This window comes from Notolabrus celidotus, chromosome 23 (assembly GCF_009762535.1).
Source record: "Notolabrus celidotus isolate fNotCel1 chromosome 23, fNotCel1.pri, whole genome shotgun sequence".
NCBI classification, from domain to species: Eukaryota; Metazoa; Chordata; class Actinopteri; order Labriformes; family Labridae; genus Notolabrus; species Notolabrus celidotus.
Window position 1 is genome coordinate 2,747,628 of NC_048294.1, and position 18,625 is coordinate 2,766,252.

The 18,625-nt window shown below is 41.4% G+C and overlaps 1 protein-coding gene across 1 annotated transcript in view; it reads right to left on the minus strand.

Moving 5' to 3' along the window:
- Window positions 1-17,693, minus strand: part of LOC117807496 (cytochrome P450 26B1) — a 49,546-nt gene extending 31,853 nt beyond the window's left edge. Inside the window, exon 1 of the mRNA XM_034676814.1 lies at window positions 17,283-17,693. Coding sequence (XP_034532705.1) covers window positions 17,283-17,486 — 204 coding nt within the window. The 5' untranslated portion in view covers window positions 17,487-17,693. The remainder of the gene's footprint in view (window positions 1-17,282) is intronic.
- Window positions 17,694-18,625: the final 932 nt, after the last annotated feature.

Genomic DNA, 18,625 nt, shown 5'->3' on the forward strand with positions numbered 1-18,625 from the left:
ATCCGGGTTGAGATTCATAAAGACTTTTTAGAGCACTATAAGATGATCCACTAAATAGTCAACTTTACCTTCTTTATTATCATAATCTATCTTTTCTTTTGCAGTAAACATTACATTCGGTGTCAGGTGAATGGGTAACCTGTGTGTTTGGTGTGTTCGCAGCAGGTTTCAGGGCTTAAAGATTAAAATATTCGGCCCACTATGAGACTCATCATGGCAGAAAATACAAGATAGTTCATTAAATGTGAACATTTTCAGAATGTACTTTTTTTGCACTAAAACAAAGGAAAAATTTAGAGTTGTCATTATTTATAGGTTGTTATGTTGTGATTTTACTAGTCCGGCCCACTTTAGATCAACTTGGGCTGTATGTGGCCCCTGAACTGAAATGAGTTTGACACCCCTGTTTTAGACCCTTTGCTGCACAATTCAACAAAAGTCAGTGAAGCCAGAATCTCAAATATCTTCCTGCAGCCTTCTTCTTCCTCGTCCCTTTTGGAATAAACTCCAGAAGGACTTGAATCTGTCGGATCTCATCTCTCTGGACACCTTTAAGTCTATCTTAAATGAAAGAAAGACCCCAGAACAGTGCCTGTGTTTTTAAATGCTGTTTTTATATTCACAAACTGCACTTTACTTGAAAATAAGTTGCACTTTTTAAATTATTATTGTTTGCTTCTACATACTGTCTGCATATTTGAGTTGTGCCATTTATTCTGACGTGTGCTGCTGACCTCTTGGCCAGGTCGCCCTTGAAAATGAGGTCTTGATCTCAATGGGACTTATCTGGTTAAATAAAATAAAATAAATCTTGTTCCCTCTGCATCTCTGCATCTTTTTGACAAACTGCACGACTTTGAACGTCCACGTTTTTGTTTTTTTTCAATTTTATATATGCAGCAGTGCAAAGACACAAAAGTGCTCGACATCAAACAGAACAGAAAAGAAAAACAAACCGTAGAACTTGAGAGCAACAACCAAACAAAGCCCTCAAGTATAGACCACAGTACACAAAAACAAAACAAACAAACAAACAAAAGACTAGAAAAGAAAAAAAAAAAAGGGTTAGAAAAGAAGGGTTGGACTATAAATGACGATCACCAAACAAAACACACACAAAAAAAATAAAGAAAATAAAACAAAACAAGAGAATAGACTGTTATGGTGGGGATTGTCAAGAAAGAGAAAAGAGAATAACACAACAGAGAAGATAAAGACTAGAAGAGAAAAAATGCTTGCTTTTGAGAAGGAGAAGAGAGGGGGGATTATGAATGTGTGTGTGCAGTTATATGAGTGTTGATGTTTATGTGCATGTTGTAGTTTGATGGGTATCACAGGGTGTTTATAAGTGGACTCTAGCAAGCTTGTAGTGCGCCACTGCGGATGATGAGAGGGCATGGTTGAGGGAGGAGCCGTAGGTACCGGCAGACTGGTATTGGCCAGGCCCGGCTCTGCAAAGGCAGCCCCCACGTCCACGTCTAATTGCAGATTTATTCATTCATTATTTAAAAGGACCGTGCATGTTAATTAACATTTCTGTGAATATGCCAGAGTTAGCCAAAAGGCTAGTTTACATCTGTAGTCCCTTGCCAGATGTTAAAAAAGGCTCCCTAAAAAGATCAAGATTAAAGAAAGATAAAATTGAGGAGAAAACAAAACACAAACAAACAAACAAACAAAGGCAACAAAGAAAAGTACAAATAGCACCATATGATTAAAAATGACTAAAAGCTACATGAGGACATGATATGACAGTTTTGGAGAAAGTGTCAATGGACGTAAAACACATGGAGCAAGACAATCAGGAAGCAGCAATGAGGAAATGTTAAAGAAGACACATGCAGACACAACAGGACAACAGTTAACAGTGCTGTATATATTTGCATCAGGCAGTGACTACCAATCATTGAACTAGCTGCATGCAGATCAAATGAGGCAACGTATAGACAACACAAGCAAGCAACAGCATGTTAAGGAAAAAAAACACAGGACAAATATGTAAATGTGTCGACCTGCTCCCCATCCAGGACTTGTACCAGTCCTGGGCCAGGAAACAGGCAGGTAGCATCACCACAGGCCGTGTAAAACTACCTCTGCACTACTCACCACTGCACTATTATCATATTATTGTAGCCTGTTCATATTAGTCATGCCTATTTGTTGTTGTTTGTGTGTTTATAGTTGATATTATTATTATTATATTTAAATTTTTATGCCTTTGTACAAAGAGAGCACAGTTTACTGAGTCAAATTCCTTGTGTGTGCAAGCATACCTGGCCAATAAAGCTGATTCTGATTCTGATTCTTCTCCAAATGCAAACTCAGATTTGCACAGATCGAAGTGAGTCCTTTGCATCATTTGCAGACATTCGTGCACGCAACTTTCTGCACCCTGGAGTTCACAGATCAGAGCGTGTTAAGAGCAGCGATGCACGCAGCGTGTCGATGTGTCTATAGGAATAAAGACCTGCTCAGACTTGCAGGTGAAGGTTAAATGAAGGTCTCTGTGAGGTAAAGTGAAGGTTACGTCCGGGGTTAAAAGTCGTGCACACATCAGGAGGAGTGATAGAGAGAATTTCGACTCCATGCGTCTGCCGTCTGGACAGAGCCCTTCTTGTAACCGGCGCTGTCTGCTTCCACAGAGTCCCCTTTTATATTTCTTGAACAGAGATTTATCAGATATTTTACAAGAACCTCAATAAAGGGAGGAAGAGGGAGGAGGAGGGTGGCTTGCAGTCCTTCGCTTTTTCCACACACTCCATCCAAACCCATTCACACACTTTGAGATCTCTGACCAACGCCACAAAGATCACAGAGAGTCTCGTGAAATGTCATAAAAACCTCTGTCTCTCTTGTTCTCTCAAAAACACACACCTCCACTCACACTCACTCACACACAGGCACAGTGACTGAGCAGAGCTAGCTAGCCACGCCGTGCCGTGCTAAAAATACCCCCGTCTGTTCTGTTGGGGTTGGCCTGGGGGCGAACCTGGGCCCTGGGCTTATAAATGTCCTCTTTGTAGCTCAGTGGAAATGTCCAACAAATGACTCTTTTATTAGGGCAAGACAAAAAAACACAGCTAATTATGTTTACTCAGATCAACGCCGCCACTCCACCAGCACACACACACACACTCACACACACACACACACTCACACACACAGGCAGGCGAGATGGGGGGGACAGCAGGAAGGTGTGCGAGGAGAGAGGGACAGAAAGTGTACGTTTGGAGCCGTTATAAAACAGGAATATTGGGGTGACGTTTGAACTGAAAGCAGGAGATGAATGACGGCGCTGCTGTTTTATCAATGACGGACACGAGGAGGACTTTATGAAAACAGAAAGACAGAAGTCTCAGAGATCAAAGTGATAAAGAAGGTAATGAGATTTGAAGTTCTGTGAGGGAGCGATGAGATTTGATTCCTGCAAAGCTGAAGTTCTGTCACCGTGCGAGTTGTTGAGACTTTTTCAACTTGAGACGGCACCTTGCTTGCTCGGTGTTGCAGGTTTTGGACATTTTGGACAAAAGGACCCGGAAAATCAGCAAATGTAACGTCATGTAGGAATATTTTGCACCATGCATTCATTTTAAAACTTGTTAAGTTCTCAAGGGTTAGCTGACCGCTTAAGAGTCCTAAATTAAAAAGGCAATGACAAAGCTTGCAGTTCTGCAGATTTAATTTCCATCCAAAGTTATGTTTTTTTTGTTGAATCAACAACTTATTTATAAATTAATAATCTAAAAAAAAAGTGCATGAGATTTTTTTAATTAAAATAGTGTTGCACGCATTTTTTTTTGCAGTGTAACGCGCTTTAAAATATCCTCCCGTTTTTATTAAAATGTTAAATTAAAGTCCATACTTTCATAATAAGATTAGAGAAGATAAGATAAACTTTATTATCCCCGGGGGGGGAATTTGTTGTGGACATGAGTGCAGTGCTGCTCACAAACAATACATTCATTCAACATACCAACATACAAGAACATGCCCACTGTCAAGATAAGAAACCCATGTCACTGAGGCATACCATAATACAATAAATAACAATAAGATACCAATGTTTATTTTCTTTTTATCTTAAGTTTTTTAATATTTATCTGTGTAGGCCTAAATGTGCACAGGTGCAATGAAAAAAGTTAAATATATGTTTTAATATTCAAACTATGAACAGTATGTTAAGGACAGCCACAGATGAGTGAGAATTTACAGAAAATCAAAACAACAGAAATGTTAAATTTGTAGTTTTTTTAATCTATTTTTGCAGTGAAATAACTCTCAGTTTTGCTCGTGTGTTTTAAATGGTTCATTCATTCTCTTGTATTGTGATTGCATCCGTCAGTGTCGTGCCTTGATGACTCTTTTGTAGTGTTTTAATTTAACAAAGTTTAAAATAAAATATTAAATTGAAACTTAAGATGAAGATACAGAGATTTGACTTGATGTGCTTTCTGGATGTCGGCGCTGAAGGTTCAGGAGCAGCGGCTCACGGCCGAAGGGTTAGACGGTTTGCTGAAGTGCAACCTAACGCAACAATCAAGCTCTTTTAACCCACATGATATCAGCAGAGGAGTTATTAAAATAATAAATGACACATATTTCAGGAAGAAGAAATATTCTTGATGCAACAGAAGGATGAACTGATCTGTGAAGGACGCCAAACATTCATAGAAAGCAATGTTTTCGCCACTGCTCGACATAAAAGACGTAAAAATTGCACCAAAGTCACTAAAAAGTTGCATTTTTAGAGGATACAGTGAGATAAAAGTAAACGGGGAAAAGTGAAAAAGCAGCGGCATCAAGGAGCACAAGAGAGAGGAAACGAGGTCAAAGGCTGTGAGGGAATTCCTTCTTTCTTTTCAGCTGTCAATCATTCAGCCGGTGCCAGAGATACCAAGGAACCAGTGCGAGTATTCGTATGTGTGTGTGTGTGTGTGTGTGTGTGCGATCCGTGTGTTTGAATGGTACGATAGGTCCTCCACTTGACAATGAACCCCGTCCCTTTACGGTCACGCCACCACATCACAGAGAGACAGAGAGGGAAGACGAAAGAGAGAGGGAATAAGAAAGTGAGACTGGGAGAAAGGAAATAAGGGCGGGGAAGAGGAAGAAAAGAAAAGAAGCGGAGGAAGAGAGGGAAAGAAAAGTGAGGAGCGAAAAAAAAAAAGGGGGGAACGAGGAGGAGAAAGTGTGAAAGGGGTAAGCGCCAAAAGGGGAGCAAGAGAAAGCAAGCAGAGAGCGTGGCAGAGGAGGCGGAGAGATGGGGAAGGCTGCTCGCTTTAAAAAGACGGATTAACGAAAATGAGCTTCGGGTGGTTCAGCCAAAAAACAAGGAGAATGGAGAGAGAGGGAGAGACAGAGGGAGAGAGCAGGAGAGAGAGAGGGTTGGCCCCTGACCCGGGGACATTATAGGAAGGGAGATTATGGTTGTTCAAAACTCTCTAAGCACTCACCCCGGGACCCCAGCTAATACCCGACACACACACACTCGCACACACACACACACACAAACACGTTCCCCGGCTACGAGCGAATGCACACACAACGAGCAACTCAACGAATATCCACGCTAAAGAGCTCCACGTATATCCCAAACCAACAACCCACTGATCCTGTGTAAAGGAAACTTAGATTTAATGATGTCTGTGAGGAAACATCATGGCTACAGTTAGCAGAGCTAGCACCACCAGGCCTCAGTCCTACTTGCAGGGTAACATCCACATGCCTGTGCTGGTTCCTCATTGCTCTGGTGGTGGTGGAGTGGATATATATTAGTTTAACCAAACACAGCCTACATACAAAGACAGGTTATCTTTGTTAGTTTACATCCAGGTAGTAGAGCTTTATCATCATGGCAGTGGCCATTAATCAGAGCTATCGTCCCAGCTAGCATAGAATTGTCTTGTCTTGCCCCTGCTCCTTTGTAGCATTGAAAACATTAAAAATAAGCACATGAAGATGCTAATTTGTGTCACTGGTAGTCTGGTTTGCACATATAGATCATAAAAAGGCGCCAATATTGTTTCGTTAGCAGCTAGAAACTCCTTACACCAGCTTTAATAAGTCAGCTATACGTATGCAGTCGATCTCAATCCCAAAAAAAAGGTTAGCCCTCTGGAATTGTTAGCTTAAAAATGCTACCTATTTTAAAGTAGGAGTTCTGCATTTGTTGTCTTAAAATGTTAGGAGCACATAAAAGGCTGAAATCGTTAGCCCAAAAATGCTAGCTAAAACAAAAACAGATTCAAGTTAGAGAATGCACAGTCATCGTGAAGTGTTAGCCGAAACAGTAGCGAAAAGGCTGAAATTGTTAGCTAAAAATGCTAGCATAAATGAAAACAATTCAAAGTAAGAGAACTAGAGAGTCATTATTAAATGTTAGCCAAAGCAGTAGATAAAAGGCTGAAATCGTTAGTTAAAAACACTAGCTAAAATGATAACCATTTAAGTAAGAGAGCTGCACAGCTAGCTTAAATCATTCAGATAAAAGGCTGACACAATTAGCCAAAAATGCTATTTATTTTAAAGTATGAGTTCTGCAGTCATCTTAAGGTGTTAGCCAGAGCAGTAGATTAAAGGCTGATATCGTTAGCTAAAAATGCTGGCTAAAATGATTGCATATTTAAGTAAGAGAGCTGCACAGTCATCTTGAAGTGTTAGCCGAAGTAGTACATAAAATGCTGGCATAGTTATCCCAAAATGTTAGCTAGCAGAATAACATTTTACAGTAAAAGAACTGCACAGTCATCTTCAATCGTTAGCCGAAGCAGTAGCTAAAAGGCTGAAATAGTTTTAAACAAGAAATTGATGAATGGGTGAAATAGTTAGCTAAAAGTGTTGAATGAAAAAGTAGCTTTAAGTCGTTAGCTTGCAGTAGCTGATTGGTTGACATGGTCAGGTTTGGCTAAAGTCCAGGATTAAATGTTCAGATTTAGAAACCCTCTGTATGGATCGGGTCTTTAATATTTCTTTGAGTACATAAAGAGAATATCGTTCCACCCGTATACTTTTCACATCCAAACACAAAGTTCACAAGTAGACCAAAGGCGGTTTCCCCCTCTCACACACACACACACACACACACACACTCACACACACACACACTCATTGACAAAAGCAGCCTAACATTGTGCTCTGTGCTCGGCCAAGGACAAGAGTGTTGTTAGGAAGGAGCGGTGTGTTCTCGGGGTGAAAGAAGGGGCTGCCAGCACCTCCTGCTAATCAGAACAACAGGAGGAGGAGGAGGAGGAAGGCAGAGATTGAAGGATGGATGGAGAGGGGAAGGCAGGAAGATAAAAGCTAGATGGGAAGCGAAACTATCAGTGAAATAAATGTACTTCTTGTTGTTTTGGGTGGCGGATGGAGGATGGAGGATGGAGGATGGATGCTTTTGCAGTAAAGCTGGAATCAAAGCGGTAAAGTTAGAGTACGTAAGGAAGGAAAAAGAACGTAAAAAGATGGCGGGGATAGAAAAGACGATAAATGGGAAGGTAAGGAGAGGAAGAGTGTTAAAGAGGCGGTGCAAAAGAAGGGGGACGCTTAAAAAACTCATCAAAGGGTGAGAAAAAATAGATGGACAGATGAATGAAGGCGGCAAATGATGAAAGGCAATGGTTTAAACACTCTTTTCAGCACGAACAGTCCAATTTCTGTCAATAAATTCATTAAAACTGTCACGAAATGTGCAAAAATAGCAAAACAGTAAGAGTGAAATGCGAAAAACTTAAGAAAAGGCTTCAAAGATGCAAGAATCAAGGCTCCTTCCTTGATTGCTAACTCAGTCACACACAAACACAGCCCCAGAAAAGCCTCCTCAATGACCTACGTCCCCTCAAACACACCTGCCAGCTCTCTGCAGCTCTGATGGACAGGTAGAAGAAAGGAGGTCAGCTTCATCCACCAAACTGTACATGCATCTGTTATATGACGTTGTGCTTATATATATGTACTCTTTCCATTTATGGTGTGTGTGTGTGTGTAACCGCAGCTATGCAGCACACAGCGAGCTGGACCGCAGTAATGGAACCTTCTATAGACGAAGCCACCAGGCCCCTCACAATCCGCGCTCTGTTTGAGAGGTAAAAAACAAAAAGGTCTCTCGTGTGCCGTAAAGGACGAGAGGTTCTGAGGTGATCAGATCCCTCTGGGTGTCAGACTTTGACTTTCAAGAAGGGTGTCTCGAAGCAGCCACCAAAGTGTCCTCTACCAAAGAGTGTAAGGCTGGAGTGACAAAGGAGCTCCAATCAGAAATGAGCTTCTAACTTTAAGAAACAAGGAGAGGGATTCTAAAGGGGGGGCAATTTCTTCGTGTCACTATACGCATGTTTGCAAGCGAACCAGTTGTGTTTTTGTGACGGCAACATCCTTAAAATCTGTAAATCAGAGGTTCCCAAAGTGGGGGTCGGGACCCACTGGGCGGTCGCCAGCAGTGGGGCCGTATAGTGGGGGAAAGTTAGGAAGATTCTAAGGGCCCATGACTGACGGGGCCTGAAAATAATAATACAAAAAAAAAATCTTAATAACATTTTATTCAGAATACGGTCCTGTTGTCTTCATACAATGTATATTAGAGTTCTCTACTTTATTTGGGCAAATTCATATTAACCCCCCCCCCCCCTGTATCGGCATGAAATGGTACAGCCCAGCCTGAGTCGCGCTAATCAGCTGTGCCGCGCAGTCAGACAGAAGTTGCACAGAGTGCGCTAAAGGCAGCTAAAATGTCTAGAAAGACAAAGTCTGGGTCCCAGAAAAGGAGGGAAAGAAAGGAGAGAGGGAAGACAGGACGACAGTATGTCACCCAGTTCTTCTCCAGGAAAGTTTGGTAAAGTCTTTGAGTGGTTAAAACCAACCTGTTCGCTAGTTTGATGTCCACAATGAGATGAACTACGTTTGAGCTAATGGGTTTCCCCGCCCTCCCTACCAGACTCAGCAGGTGCACTCCCCACAACTCCCCCCCCCCCCCCAACCCCATGAACAAGAAGGTTAGCAACGTAGCATGTCAATTAGCATTATTGAAGGGAGTCTGTGGGAATCTCTTCTTTCTCTCTCTATGTGTAGAGAGCTATAGCTAAGCTACATAAGCTACAGCCTATAGTCTGTTTTGGATTGAGTGATTTAGTCTGTTTTAAGGTCACAGAGATTTCTCAAATAATACCTTCAAATCAGATATTTTGATGCTGACTGACAGCAGTTGCACAGAGTTCTTGTGGCCTTTGGTGATGGGGCCCAATGTGATATTTTTTCATGGGGCCCAAAATCCCTGGCGGCGCCCCTGGTCGCGAGACACCAATCTTTCTTTAATCTAAAATGTCACATTTTGTCCATTACCTTAAATATATTGGGTGAATTGTCTCGTCTTGCCCCTGCTCCTTTGTAGCATTGAAAACATAAAAAAAAAAGGACATAAAGATGCTAATTTGTGTCACTGGTAGTCTGGTTTGCACACGTAGATCATAAAAAGGCGCCAATATTGTTTCGTTAGCAGCTAGAAACTCCTTACACCAGCTTTAATAAGTCAGCTATACGTATGCAGTCGATCTCAATCCAAAAAAAAGGTTAGCCCTCTGGAATTGTTAGCTTAAAAATGCTACCTATTTTAAAGTAGGAGTTCTGCATTTGTTGTCTTAAAATGTTAGGAGCACATAAAAGGCTGAAATCGTTAGCTAAAAAAATGCTAGCTAAAACAAAAACAGATTCAAGTTAGAGAATGCACAGTCATCGTGAAGTGTTAGCCGAAACAGTAGCGAAAAGGCTGAAATTGTTAGCTTAAAAATGCTAGCTTAAATGAAAACAATTCAAAGTAAGAGAACTAGAGAGTCATTATTAAATGTTAGCCAAAGCAGTAGATAAAAGGCTGAAATCGTTAGCTAAGAATACTAGCTGAAATGATAACCATTTAAGTAAGAGAGCTGCACAGCTAGCTTAAATCATTAGCCGTGGCAGTAGATAAAAGGCTGACACAATTAGCCAAAAATGCTATTTATTTTAAAGTATGAGTTCTGCACAGTCATCTTAAGGTGTTAGCCAGAGCAGTAGATTAAAGGCTGATATCGTTAGCTAAAAATGCATAAATGAAAACAATTCAAAGTAAGAGAACTAGAGAGTCATTATTAAATGTTAGCCGAAGCAGTAGATAAAAGGCTGATATTTTGTGATATTTTTTCATGGGGCCCAAAATCCCTGGCGGCGCCCCTGGTAGCGAGACACCAATGGGGGGTCTTCTTTCTTTAATCTAAAACTTCATATTTTGTCCATTACCTTAAATATATTGATTGAAAAGTGATTAAATTTGAAATGAAACTCAATTTTTAAACTAGTTTTCTGCCTTTCCTTGTTGCCAGATGACTCCTTAGGTTAGCATTAGGGTTAGATGACAATAACAAAGCATCAGTTAATTCACAACAGCATTGAAAAACAGCAACATGTGCATGTACAGTAGGTGTATCATTTTCTGCAGACCAGCTAAATGAAGTATGAAGCTACATTCGAGGGACAGTGGGGGTCATGAGTCTTTGGCACCTTTATTTTGTGGGTCACGGTCCTAAAAGTTTGGGGAACCCCCCTGCTGTAAACTACTTCAAAATTCACAGTGTAAAGTCTCTCTGTGCAGAGCACTAGCATGTATGGTATGGTAATTGCTAAGAGAGTGATATTAAATCTCTGGAAGTCTGACACTGTGCCCCAGTTCAAGACCTGGCTGTCTGACCTCACCTGTGTACTGCACATGGAGAAAATCCAGTATGGCATGATGGGTAATCTTACCAAATTTTTCAACAGTGTCTGATTTTACTGCTCACCACTTACCTCTCTTTAAAGATTTGTCTTAAGAAATATTGTGCTAGTGATGCCATGTAGCATAATGTAAGCCCTGTTTTTTTTGTGTTTGTTTGTTTGTTTGTTTTCCTGTCTGACTTTATTCTTTACGCTCTGTAGAACTTTCTGAAAATCTTAATAAAAACATGGTTTAAAAAAAAAATTAAAATCCAAGTGTGTCTTTTAACAGAATCACGATTTTGCAACATTTTACTTCAAATACAGAAAACCGGAGACAGGAAATGTTGCAGTTGTTTCAAAACTTGTGGAAGACTTTGAGTTTTTAATATCCTTTTTGACGAACAAACGACAGTTGAAACTTAAAAATCTTCAAAACACTCCAACAGCAAAGATATGAACCGTCTTTGTGAAATACGACTGCACTTGAACGCAACATACATTCTTCATTCAAAGCATTTATAACGTTGGTTCGTTCTTCTAATGCACGTTAGGAAATAGAGGATATTTGTGTGTTAAGTTGTTGCAGGAGAGAGAAGGACAGGTGTTGCAGAAGGAGAAGAAAATAGAGAGGGAAAGAGAGAGAGGGAGCTGTCATCACTGTGCAAGATGAGAGAGCTTATGGTCTGCAGGACTGTTATTACTCTGCCCACCATCATTTACACTTCATCACTGTGAAACAGAGACAAGACGACAGGCTGGCACAGACGGACAACGCATCAAGAGTCGTGTGTTTAACGTTCTCCAACGTGACGACGGACAGAACGTCGGACTTGTCTTTAAAGATAGAAACAATCAGAGATAACGTTTCAAACGTCTGCATGGATTCTCTCTCTCTCTCTCTCTCTGGAGTGTGTTTCTTCACAAACTGAAATCACACACACACAAAGAGTACAGTCTGAGTCTCAGTGCCATGTGTTCATTTCCGCAGGTCTGACCCAGATTCAATCCAGCCCCGTCTGCACCACATGTGTGTGTATTTGTGTTTGTGTGTGTACTTGTATGTGTGTGTATTTACGTGTGCATATTTGAAGGGATATCAGGACCAGACTGGGAGAGGACACATGCAGAATAGCTGATGGTGTCCGGGATCAGGATCTGGATCAGGATCTGGATCAGCGGTCGTTCAATTTGTGATACAAGAAAAACTCGCGCTGTGTCGTCCCGAACATCCGAAACCTGGACTTCTTTAAGTGTTTGAAAATGTTAAAGTTTATGAAACAAATGCATAAATAATCTAAAATATTCAAAAAGATGTTTTTAAAAATTGTACGTAGAAATTCAGCCAATACGGCGTCTTGGAACTTCAGAGCGCTTTAGAGACCCCTAGTGGCGGCAGCAGGTAACTGCACAAATCAGGTGCAGCACATTTAGAAAGCTGATATTCATACGCTCACATTTTTAACATTTGAAGCCACGTTTTTTATAAATTGTGACTTTTATTCTGAAATTTTCTTTTGCCTGAGGACTTCCACTTTTTAAATCCGACAAATGTTAAAACCTGACTGTTCATCTTGGCGTGAATCGAATAAGAGTTGACATTTTTGTAACTTTTTTTGATTAACTTAAAATATTTTGAAGACAACGGTAGTTTAAAAAAAATAATCAGGTCCTATCTACGAACATTAATCTTTAAATTAATATAATACAAAGCAAGATTCAAATAAACCTCAATGTGAAAAATATTTCTGAAACAGAAAATCTCTGTTTTTCCTTCCTATTATTAACGAGTTGTGAAAGGTTGCAATAATTTTATTTTGTTGACTGATCTGATGACCCAGAAAACTTTTGAGTATTGTGTTGAAATCTGTATTAATCCAAACAAATTTAAAAAGATACATTTTGAATTTTACGCAAAGCCTTTTATTCATCCAAAAAACAGCTTCTGGAAACTGTGGAGCATTCTGAGGACCCCTAGTGGCAGCAGCAGGGAACTGCTCCAATTAGGTGCAGCAAATTTAGAAAGCTGATATTCATACGCTCACGTTTTTTTGCATTTAAGCCACTTTTTTCTTTAAGTGCGACCTTTATTCTGAAATTTTCTTTTTCCTGAAGACTTCCACCTTTTAGATCCGACAAATGTTAAATGTTCATCTTGGCGTTGGCGTGAATTGAATAAGAGTTGACATTTTTGTAAGTTTTTAGAACAACTTAAAATATTTTAAAGACAACAGTGGTTAAAAAAAAAAAAAATCAGTAACTAGCTACAAAAATGAATCTTTAAATCAATATAATACAAAGCAAGATTCAAATAAACCTCAATGTGAAAAATATTTCTGAAACAGAAAATCTCTGTTTTTCCTTCCTATTATTAACGAGTTGTGAAAGGTTGCAATAATTTTAGTTTGTTGACTAAGCTGATGACCCAGAAAACTTTTGAGTATTGTGTTGAAATCTGTATTAATTCCAAACAAATTTAAAAAGATACATTTTGAATTTTACGGAAAGCCATTTATTCATCCAAAAAAACAGCTTCCGGAAACTGTGCGGCACTCTGAGGACCCCTAGTGGCAGCAGGAAGTAACTGCTCCTATCAAGTGTAGTACATCTAGATATTTTACGTACATATGTTTAAATGTTAATTTAATGTTGCTGCCTGGAGACCATTTTTCCTTAAAGTGTGACCTTTAATTTGTTAGATAATACTGCACAAGAAGTTTCAGTAAATTATGACAAATCTTACGTCAAGATTTCTGTCAGACGATGTTAGCTTCAGCCTCGGAGTAAATGAATGAATGAATGAATAAATGCCAGGGTTTTTGTCATTTTTGAGCAACTTAAAAAAAAAAGATACTTCATTAGTTTTAAGAAAATGTGTCAGTAGCTTCAACTTTTCAATAATTGATCAAACGATTACACATCTTTACATGAAAAGTGAAACTTAACGACAGAAAAATCGTCAAATTTAAAAAAAGAAAAGTGTGTTTACTTTTTGTAACTTTGTACGAGTCGCAAAAAGTTGCTGATTTTCAAACATTAAGATTTTTAAGAAACATATTTTATAAAAAAATAATGTAAATTATGAATGAGTGTGTTAATATTCATACTTTTGTGTTCACCTGCATGAAAAGCATGCATGTGTGTAGCTGAGCGCATAACTTCTGTATCTATCTCGATGTATACATGAATTCACCCCATACAGGTAGTGTTTCAGTGCACATGTGTGTGTATATATGTGTGTGTGTGTGTCCCTGCGCGGTAGTGAGGCTCCTGCTTGGCACCGTCCGTTCACAAAGCTCCAGCTCCTAACGAGAGCAGACAGGTCTTTGGCAGAGTGACCGTAAAACTGTTCCTAACTGCAGATCGCTTTAAAACGGACCTGTCACTGAAATCTGCTGCTGCCGCCGCCGCCACTGCTGCTGTTGTGCGTGTGTGTCGGGTTAAATATATACTGTATATATACACTCTCGAATTTAAGCTAAAGGAGTGTTTATGTAGGAGAATTTAGAGAAGTGGAGGGAGAAGAGGAGAGGGGGGGCGGCAGAACAAAAGAGAACGAAGAAAAAGGGAAAGTGAACATATTCAGGCGGTGAGACGGCGGTTGTAGAGAACAGAGAGAAATCTGATACAGGATTATTTCCCTTCGTAAAAGTGGCTTTGAATGATATGTTTCATAATATGAATGATGATGTGAAAGCGTCTGCAGCTTCATCGCTCTTGCAGAGTTCCAGATCACGCTCATATCGCTGATTTTCGTGTATCCGAATGCAGACGGCAGCTATTTACAGCTAATAAACACACCAATAAAATCTGTAAAGTTGCTGCAAATCATTAGAAATCAAATATCACCAAAGTTTGGTTGAAACAAGAGGCGAATCTAGCAGAGAAAGAGGCGGATATTCCCTTCAGGGTGTGGAGGAGACCCAAAATGGAGCTAAAAGTAGAGTAAAAACAGGAAACAGGAACACAGCTATGAATCAATGAGTGTTGCGTTGTTACTACTCATCAGATTGGTGAACAAACAAGCTGAAAAGTGCTTCACATGACTGAAACTATTAAATAAAGTCTTCAAATCAAGATGAATATTCATTAAATTCAAGAAATCAGAGGTTCAAACAGAGAGAAGCAGATCAGGCGGGATTTAAAGTTGGATTTTTGTATGATCTTTTGCATTAAACTCTGCCCAGAGATGAGACTCTGTAGGTGTATTTGATATAAACGTGTCAGTGACCTTCTTATCTCTAACTATTCCTTCTGTTCCTCCGCTCTCACGCTCTTAATCAAAACCATTTTGGTGCAAAAAAAACCCCAAAACATCTGCCTCTTTAACTTCCACTCCAATTGATGTGTGCGCTTTCAGCCCCCTCAGAAGTTCTTTTCCCCTGACTCTCTCAGGGAGACGACTCGTCTCGGAGCACCTCTGACATGTCGTCTCCACAACCAATCAAGCGGCAGACTAGTAGCTGAGACATGAAACAGCATCTGGGATAAAGAGAGAGAGAGAGAGAGAGAGAGAGAGAGAGGGAGAGGGTCCCCATCAGATCTGCATCTCTCTCTGTGTGACGCGTTCCCACAGAGAGCCACGAACGAACGGACCCGGCTCGGGCTGCAGCCAAGCATCTCTATCTCTCTCTCTATCTCTCTCTTCGTTCGTTGAGTTAATTTATGAGGCATTTCATGGATTACATTAACGTATTAACTCCCATCAAGATAAAGCCAGGGACTTGCATCCAGCAGCCCACTGGAAGGAACCCCCCCCCCCCCCCCCCCCTGAGCAGGCAGAACTTCCAGATTCGGCTCTTTTTTATGGAGACATTTGGTCCTCATAAGTATAGACACACTCAGCCTTTTATTCCTCAATCTGACTGACATGCACTGCACCCCCCTCCTCCTCCTCCTCCTCCTCTCCCCTCCCCTCCTCCTCCTCTCCCTGCTCCATAAACTTGGCCGTGGTCCTCGCTTGCATTCCGGGAACGCGTCTCGCTCGGTGTCAGATGTTAACGGAGAGGAGCACCGCGAGTTCAAGCCCTGCACACGGCCAACGTGCCTCCGCTCGTTTCTGCTTTTTTTTTTTTCCTCTCTCTCCACTTTTTTGGGAGGTTTTCTCTTTCTCTCCTTCTTTTTCTTTTATTATTTGATCCCATCACATCCCCCCCCACCCCCCCAGCCCCCTTAGCCCCCGACCCCTCTGTGTCCGCTCGCCCCTGGGAGTCATCATTATGCACTGCTTAGTAAGTGGGACTCTTGCGCTGTCTGGTGAGCTTTCTTCCTCTACTTTCTACCTCTCTCTCTCTCTATCGATCCAACCATAAAGGTCAAGCATACATGCAGATTAATTCCTCCTGCATGCAAAGGATTCTGGGACATTCTCTGATTGATCAGGAGCAAAAAAAATGCTAATCAGAAGGTTGATGTTTGGAGCAAACACACAAGAGGGAGCGAGGAAGCTTTCAGAAACAACTGGGCTGTCAGTCAAAACTGCAACAGGAGGAATCTGAATAATTCCTGAAACATGCAGCATGCTGGGAACTATTTTTGGATGCAGAGGAGGAGGAAAGAGGGAGTCCAAAGTGTGCACTTCACCCTCACCTCACCCTTTTACCCCCATTTACCTCTCCTCTTGTCTCCTCTCCACGCGTCAAAATGCTGACGCTTCATCTGGATCGAGAGAGTCCAAACTTCCAACAGATTCTTCACACTTTCACATGTTTGGTATCAAAAATGTTGTTCTTAAGGAAATGCGGAGACTTTCAGGAGCAGCCTCCCTCAGTCACTAATTGCCACAGTATCAGATATGAGTTGATAAACTATCAGGCTGTGACTGCAGCTCGACCCCTTCCGCGCGCCACTGGCTGGCTGGCTGGCTGGCTGACCCGACACGCTCCCGTCTGAGACAATAAAAAGAAAACTGATCTGATCGCGAGAGAGAGAGAGAGAGAGAGAGAGAGAGAGAGAGAGAGAGAGAGAGAGAGAGAGAGAGATTGCGGGGGCTTTAAACTAATCAAAAGTGAAGGGGAAAGTCGTGATGTGTGCGCGTGAGAAGATGAATCAGCTCCAATCTACCTTAAAGACACCTCATGTGTGAGAATAAGAAACACACCAGGCTGGGAATAAATGTGTGAATCAGCAAATTTGTGGACTTTGGAATATTATGGAGATTTTGAATGATAAAGGGAATAAAAATAAGAATTATCTTGACTCTGTTTTTGCTTTTTGAGCGTCAAAACAGGAGCAGAAGTGACCAAATGTTCTAAAGTCTATGAAAAAAGTTAATTATTGTTCATTAAACCTGTTTTATTGGCTACTCTGAGTCTATTTCACTCATTAGTATCTTGTAAATTGCAAATTGAGGCTCATAAAAGCAGCGCGCGCTCAGAAGAGTCTGTGCAAAAAAAAGTGCAAAAAACTCATGAATGAAGTCAGAGACAGGGAAATGTCAGAATAAGAGCCAAGTCGTGAAACAGATAAGAGTGGTTTCATCACTCTTGGATTAAGTCCCGTCTGACACCGGGCTCACAGCTCCAGCAGTCCCCCTCCTCCCTCCCCACTCCCCGCCCTGAGAGCGCGCTTACCTGCAGGAGCCAGTGGCAGGTCTCGCCGATGAAAGGGAAGCCCATGGATCCTTTAGGCATGGGCAGCTTGCAGTTTTTATCCCGCGTGGCCGTCCACCGGAGCTGCCACAGCTGCTGGGACACGGCGAGCAGCAGAGCCATGGACACCAGGCAGGCAGCCAGAGTGGCCAGAGCCGAGACGAGGTCGAAACTGTCGAAAAGCATGATGATGATGGAGAGCCCGGCGTCCCTCTGGAGGTCTGGAAGACTCTCAAAAAGATGCTGGAGTCTCTGTAAACACGTTGAAGCTGACAGGTCTGGATCCTCAGAGGGGATGGATTCAAAAGTTTGAATTTGAACACTTTTTTTTGCGTAAAAGTTCAGCGCTCCTTTACGCACTCCAAAGCCCCCTGTGGAAGTGTCAGGAGGCAGCAGAATGAATGAAGTGTCCAAAGTGAGAGTTTCCACTCTTCAGGGAAAGTAGATCTTTGTTTTCAAATAGTCACAAAGTGGCGTTTCTGTGCGTCAAAAGTGCAGATAAGTGTAGCTGGAGTGGAGGAGATGCTACAGGTGAGCTGCGCTCCCCGAGTCTTCAAGTTTCACACCTCAGCTTGTGAAGTGAGAAAAATTAAAATCTTTCAAACTGATTTTGTTTTTAATGATTTAAGCCTGCAGGACAGTAATCACACCCGGCTGTTGTTTGAGATATCATTGTGGGGGTCTCTTTGTGGGTCAGAACTCCAAAGTAAAGTCTGAAACTTTTTCAAGCAGGAGCAAAAAAAAAAATATCAAAGTGACACGTTTGTTTCAGGAGCTGTGGGGGAAACCGAGGGGACACGTGGAAAAAGTGAAGCCGAGCCCTGGAACTAAGAAGGGGCTTTACTTTTTTAAAACTTCTCGAAGGATGGAAAGACTTGGTTTAAGGGAAGAGAACAAAAAAAATCTTCCAGGAGTCGCGTCTCCCTCAACTCCCCAAATCTTTCTTTTAATAAGAAAGTTAAAAAATGTCTTTGCCAAAAAGAATCAAAACCTTTAAATCTCTCTGTGAGGTCAGCACGAGGAGGATGAAGTGAAGAGGAGACTTTTTAAAGATCCGTCAGCGTGCAGGAATGAAAAGGTGCGCGAGAGATGCTCAGGAGCCACCGTCCTCTTTCTCCTTCTCTTACTTTCTGTCGTCCACTCTCTTCTCTGTGTACCTTTCTGTTTCTGAAGCGCTCCTCTCTCTCTCTCTCTCTCTCTCTCTCTCTCTCTCTCTCTCTCTCTCTCTCTCTCTCTCTCTCTCTCTCTCTGCATATACAAGTCACCCTCAGTGTGTGTGTGTGTGTGTATACGTGCGTAAAGAGTGTGTGTGTGCGTCAAGCCAG